Source organism: Pristiophorus japonicus, chromosome 13, assembly GCF_044704955.1.
Source record: "Pristiophorus japonicus isolate sPriJap1 chromosome 13, sPriJap1.hap1, whole genome shotgun sequence".
Classification (NCBI taxonomy): domain Eukaryota; kingdom Metazoa; phylum Chordata; class Chondrichthyes; family Pristiophoridae; genus Pristiophorus; species Pristiophorus japonicus.
Genome location: NC_091989.1, coordinates 193,334,906 through 193,341,580, shown reverse-complemented (window position 1 = coordinate 193,341,580; position 6,675 = coordinate 193,334,906). Strand labels below are relative to the sequence as shown.

Here is a 6,675-nt window from a genome sequence, read left to right as displayed (position 1 = left end):
AGAGAGAGAGAGAGAGAGATAAATACAGAGAGATAGAGAAAGAGATATGGGTATAGAGATATGGCTGGAGAGATAGAGAGAGGTTGATAAGAGTGAGAAAAAGAATGAGAGAAAAGTAGAGAATGAGAGAGAGAGAATGCAAGATAGAGAGATAGAGATTGAGAGATAGAATATCAGAGGAGAGAGAAAGATATATATATATATATATATATATATAATATTCTGGGCTATGGATGATGTTTCATATAAAAGTTTAGCTGACAAGGCAGGTTTGTGCTACTTTTCCCGGATTCTTCAAAACCTCCCCCTCCCTGGCCACCCAGAATGGAACATCCAGTTTCCACACAACGGACCAGTGGCCCTGCCGACAGCTGACCGAAGGCGGGGGGTGGTGGAATCAGGTTGTCTGTCGTGTCTCTCAACGCCGGTGAGACTTCCTCCCCAGAGAGGATGCCACTGATCCATTTATAAAAATAAAAAAAGTACAAAAAAATTATAGATGATTTTTTTTTTTTTTAAATGTTTTTCCTCGATACAAACTATAAAACAGTTTGAGCAGCTCTTGTATTTAAATAATGATTTTTAGTTGAACTTTTTATTTCCCCTGTCAATGTCATTGATACAACTGTATTCAAGCACCGTCAATAGTGCTCACTTCACTGCCCTGTGTAAGGGTTAGTTCTAGAAATAGGTGCAAGGTATTACCATCGGTTCAGTCCCTGTCCCACGGAGAACACAAGGTTAGTGCGCGAGGACATGTAACGTCTCGCGCCATGTCGGTCAGTCAACTTACAAAAAGGACGGGGATTAAAGCTCAGAATCGAGAAAGTGGGAAAAGCTCAAAATTTCAGTACATTAAACCAGCAACTACACCACGACATTACAAAGATTAAGCTACTCTTTTAAGGAAATGTATCCTAGTGAGAAGCCCAAATGCTGTCAGTAGGGATCCCGCACTTAGCCAAAGTGTCCTTATTGGAAATGGACTTTCAGTTGATTTGCTGAGATTAGCAGTGTCCTCGGGCACGTGTTAGTTACTTTACGCTTTTGTCTGGCGACACTGGGGCGACCCAGCATCACCCCTATTGGTTTAATTTTAAGGGCCACAAGTGTCTAGATTGCACCCACAGCCCAGGACTTCCGCAGCTGGGGTCAGATGATAACAGAACTGCCGGGTGTTTCTCTCGCACTACCTTCCCCCCCCTCCCCCCCCCGCAGACCGCCAACGTGTTGCAGCCCACACCGCGCACCCCTCCGAATGCGTGGTGCTCCCCGGTGACAGGGAGCTGGACTTGGCCGTCAGCAGCAGTATGCTAGCCCGAGAGCTGGCTCGGAGTACAATGTGTCCAGTGTATCTAGAAACACTGAGTGGAGGCGGGGAGGGGGGGAGCAGAGTGGGTGGGTCCCTCGGTGCCACTGCGCTGCCCCGTTCATGGCACAACTAGGCGGATGGTGTCACGACACGACAATCCGCTTCCGAGCTGCCGCACACCAGCAGTGGGGAAAGGCAGGACGCACCAACAAGGGTCGATTAGGTGGGCAGGGCAACCTCGCCCAGAGCATTTAGAATTGTGGGACTATTCACTAGAATACAGAACCCTGTCCCCCTTTAAGATCTGGGTTTTTTTTTTTGTTTGTCATTTCCGAAAACTCAGTACTGATGCAGATAGGACTGTCTCCTCTCTTGCTTGATGGGGTAGGATTTGAAGCCCTTGTTCATTGTTTTGTGCTGGGAAGCTTGTTGCTGCTGCTGCTGCTGGGACTGTTGCTGCTGCTGCTGTTGCTGTGCGTAGGAAAAACTGGAAGAGATCCCCGTGGAAGGAGAGCTGTCGCCGGCTGTCGACCACACAGGCGACTGGAGAATCTGCATGGAGTCATTCCACTGGCTGACGGGGCTCGTCATTGGGTACAGGGAGGTGCCAGGATTGGGCATTGTGTTGGTGAGGGGCACCGAGTGCTGCCAGGGAGCCTTCGGGGGCCAAGTCTTGGTTTTGTTATCCTGCGAAAGAAACTATCGCAAATTAGTGTAATAGTGAGGCACATCACTGGCAAAACCCTGGAATAAAAGCAAACCCAGGCGAGAGTGGACCTTACAGGCACTGCGAGAACGGTGAATTGGAATTAAGTGTCTTCAGCTAAAACAAAATGACTCCGACAAAAGGCAAGTCACTTGAAAAATGATCAGCAAAGTACTGGGGCTTCTATAGTTACCGGGCTTCCCGGCAAAGTGAGGGGCGGGTGCACAAAATCTCCGTACTGGGTCAAGTACCGAGCAAAGTACCCTGGTACAAGTCCCAAACAATAGCGAATGCTGGAGACACTCAGAACAGGAAGAGATCAGACAAGCGTCCACACCAGAAACATCACCTCCCGTGTTCCCCTCTCACCGCCTGACCTGCTGAACCTTTCCAGCCATTTCACTTCTGGACTCGGGGTCTGCCACAGATTCATCAACACGGGAACAGGAGGAGGCCATTCAGCCTCTCCAGCCTGTTCTGACATTCAGTTAGATCGTGTCTGATCTGCACCTCAACTCCACTTACCCGCATTTTCTCCATATCCCTCCATACCCTTATCCAACAAATATCCATCTAGAACAGCCTTAAAAGCTTCAATTGACTCCCAGCATCTGCAGCATTTTGGGGCAAGTGGGGAGAGATTCCCACTGCCCTTTGTGTGAAGAAGTGCTCCCTGACATCACCCCTGGCTCTAATTTTAAGTTATGCCCCTTGTTCTGGACTCCCCCCACCAGAGGAAATAGTTAACACTTTATATACCCTATCAAATCCTTTCATCATGTTAAACACCTTGATCAGATCACCACTTAATCTTCTATACTCAAGATTTCTGCAACTGGGAGGCTATAACTGATTACTGAATGCAAAACAAGTCTCCTTCATTCAATCTGTTCTGATGAAAGGTCATCGAGCTGAAACGTTAACTCGGTTTCTCTCTCCACAGACACTGCCTGACCTGCTGAGCGTTTCCAGCATTTTCTGTTTATATTCCAGATTTACAGCTTCTGTAGTATTTTGCTTTTGTCCTTAAGTCAATCATTGTCTGGACAGCGCGTGGAGAAGCAGCTACTTGGTGAGGGAGCGGAGCGGGGCTGGAACCTGTGGAACTGTACCCCACAGGCACAGTGCACCCTTCTCCCCATCGGAGCCATGGCCATGCACCCACGCGTAGGAGCAGTGAGCAAGCAGCAATTGCAGTGTGAGAGAGCAGGCTCCCTGTCCAGCCACCTCTGGCCCCGGCAGGAGGAAAGGGGTCTAAAGTACAACAGAAAACCCGGTAAAACATATTATAAAGACACTCTAGTCAGGAAAAAGAGGGCTTATGTTCATACCTGGCTAAGATCATCTAGTGTGGATAAGACAGGAGGAGACGGCAGAGTGGAAGTCTCTTGATCGCCACTGCTGTGCTTTCTGCAAAACATAACAGTAATGGTGACTTATAGAATCATAGAATAGTGCAGCTCAGAAAGAGGCCATTCAGCCTGCACTGAGTCTGCACCGGCGCTTTCGAAGAGCTATCCGGTTAGTGCCAGTCCCCCGCTCGTTTTTCCTCAAGTATTTATCCAATTCACTTCTGAAGGCTATTATCGACTCTGTTTACACTACCCTATCACAGGCAGTGCATTCCAAATCCTAACCACTCACTGGTTGTCGGACAAGCAAAAACACAATGCGACCCCTCTCAGTCAAGTCTCTCATTTGGTAGCACTTAGCATGGTGAGAGAGAGAGAGAGATTTTCACACCCCTCAGGATTCCCTAAAGCGCTTTAAAGCCCCTCCGACAGTGCGGCGCCCCCTCGGGACTGCCCCTCCGACAGTGCGGCGCCCCCTCGGGACTGCCCCTCCGACAGTGCGGCGCCCCCTCGGGACTGCCCCTCCGACACTACAGCACTCCCTCGGGACTGCTCTGAATTGTTGGAGGTGTAAGGCAAGAGTCCTGTCGGCCTGTTTCCTGGTGGATGTTAAACATTCTGTGGCATCATTCAAAGAGCAAGCAATTCCTGCAGTGTCCTGATCAACATTCCGCCCACAACCAACAAAGAACAAATGAACTGGTCATTCATCCCGTGGGCCACTGCTGAGACAGAATGGCTGCCGTATTTAACCGCTTCACAGTCATTGCACTTCCAAAGCACAACCATTTTTCAGCCTGAAAGGGCTGAATACATTTAAGCATAATTTATCCAGTAAACTCAAAATGACGGCTAGAGAGCAAAAACAGAAATAAAAAGAGTCAGGTTTTTCCAAGTGCTTTAACGTAGAACATAAATATCACTTAAATAAGAAAGATTATTAGACAGTAGGGGGGAGATGCAGAGCAGAATGGGTCCGAGCCTGGAGCAGGGATTAGACAGAGCGGTGCAATAATCTCTTCTGACCACAACGTTGAAATCTGTCCCTTCCCTTGGGTACAATTAACCCCTTGTCTCCTTGCACAGGTCTCAATCGGCCATGCACCAGTCAATGGGCAGACAGGTGGCAGATGGAGTTGAAGCAGAAGTGAAAATGAGGATTACATATTAAATAACATGCTTGAGGTAACCCAGCAGGAGAGATCGGGAGGGTTGTTGGGGGGGGCGGATTTTGGTGGATAGCTCATTAGCACTGTCCCTGCACTGTTTGCAGGTGCCAAGAATGAAAATGAAGCGTTTAATGTAGCGCTATTATTGTGTAGCTGGAGGTGTGACTTGCAAGTCTGTGGAGGTGATGAAATTGGCTCTGGCCACATGTGGAGTGGCTCACTTTGTTCTCCATTTTACAGGAGAAGCACAGAATTATTGGCGGGTGTAAGGAGGGGGGATTGATCCCTGAGCTCAGGGACTGAGATTGGAGGAAAGAGTGCTTACGCTGGGACCTCAATCCTCAGGCAAGAGCTCAGATTTTTGTGGGTATGGAGAATTTAGATCCAGGAAAGTTCTTCTGTTGGATACAGGGTCCATAGTTTAAAGTCAAACAGGAGGAACTCCGTGCCTCCGGAGGTTTGGAAAGGACTGTTGGTGCCCATCTATCAGTGGTGGTTAGATCCTAAACCCAAGATGTTAGTCTCAGCAACTTGATATAACTGGCAATTAAATGGCCCACAAAGGGAGAGGTTGGATTCCTCTTGGGCTAGATGGTCCCAAAACGTTAGAGTTTTGAGACAACTTTCTGCAGTCCATCACTAAATATGCTTCTTACCTTCTCTGTTTTACAGCAGCAACAAGGTCAGGCCCCGAGAACATGGAGAATAAACTGTCCCCATTCGCAGAAGAAGCCTCATCGCTGGAGCTGGCAGAGTCTCCCTGGGTCCCTGACCAGCTCATCACATCCCTGTAAAATACGGAGAGAGAGCGAGACAGAGATCAGCTCCACGGATCCAAGTCCAGGCAACTTTTATTTAACCAGTTCCATTGCAGTCAGGGTGGGAGGGGAGGAAAAACACCCGTGCACTGGTAATTCCAACCTCCCTTGCTGCTGGGAGGAAAGGGAGGATTGGCTTTGGTTCTTCCCACTCCGGAAGTTTCGGATTCGAAGGGGCCATGGCAGCAGTTCTTCATGTCGATGTGCAGCCAGTGAATGACAATCGGCTATTCAATCAAGATGGAAAAGGCGTCACAGCCCAGCCCGATCTCGACCTTGCAGCGACCAGGGAAACTCTGACCAGTTGCCCCCCCCCCCCGACCCCCTCTTTTGCCAAAGTGTCATGGAAACCAGTTACAGCCCCTCCACTGCTGCCATTCATTAAAAATCCTCCCCCCCCACTACCACCACAAGGAAAACATCAACTGAACATGCATCAACCAGTGAGTGCATTCCTCGATAATAGAGCGATTAAAACGGACCACGGCTTCACTGGACCAGGACGGCCACATTTCGCAAATTCTGCTCAGAGATTGAAGTGCACTGAGACTGGGAGAGAAGGACCTTGCACCCCTCCCTGGGCCAGTGCTAAAGGGGCATGGAGTCATTTAAAGTGACAGCTTATCACAGTGAAAAACCTTAACCTCTCAATCTTCTATACTCAAGGTACCGGAGTTCAGTAACCTCCCCCACAGTGCTGGAGTCCCTTCTCCCCGCCCCCCCACCCTGCTACAATTACCCCCCCACACACCCTGCTAGAGTTAACCCCCCCTCCCCCACACTGCTAGAGTTATCCCCCAACCCCCACACACACCCTGCTAGAGTTAACCCCCCTCCCTCACACTGCTAGTTATCCCCCAACCCCCACACACACACTGCTAGAATTACCCCCCCACACACCCTGCTAGAGTTAACCTCTCCCCCACACTGCTAGAGTTACACCCCCACACACACACTGCTAGAGTTACCCCCAACCACCACACTGCTAGAGTTAACCCCCCCCCACACACACCCTGCTAGAATTCCCCCCCACACACCCTGCTCGAGTTACCCCCCAATCCCCACACTGCTCGAGTTAGCCCCTCAACTCTCACACTGCTAGAGTTACCCCCCAATCCCCACACACCCTGCTAGTTATCTCCCCCCCCCCCCCCACACACACTGCTAGTTAACCCCCCACCCACCCCCACACTGCTGGAGATGACCCCCTCCTTGCTGGATGTTCACACTAATCATGGAGAAGTCAGTTGCTAATAATGCTGCCCCGCCCCAGCTACACGATGGCTATACAGTACACACATGCTCCACACACTAGCCA

General features: G+C 49.8%; 1 protein-coding gene across 6 annotated transcripts in view; it reads right to left on the bottom strand.

Moving 5' to 3' along the window:
* Positions 1 to 562: 562 nt before the first annotated feature.
* garre1 (granule associated Rac and RHOG effector 1) overlaps positions 563 to 6,675 on the bottom strand; it is a 132,254-nt gene continuing 126,141 nt past the window's right edge. For 5 of the 6 annotated variants that reach the window (XM_070898318.1, XM_070898319.1, XM_070898321.1 and 2 more), the window contains 3 exons: positions 5,196 to 5,327; positions 3,350 to 3,428; positions 563 to 2,011 (listed from right to left, as the gene is read on the bottom strand). In XM_070898318.1, coding sequence (XP_070754419.1) covers positions 1,652 to 2,011; positions 3,350 to 3,428; positions 5,196 to 5,327 — 571 coding nt within the window. In that variant the 3' untranslated portion in view covers positions 563 to 1,651. The remainder of the gene's footprint in view (positions 2,012 to 3,349; positions 3,429 to 5,195; positions 5,328 to 6,675) is intronic. The other variant, XM_070898320.1, reaches the window with a different exon arrangement.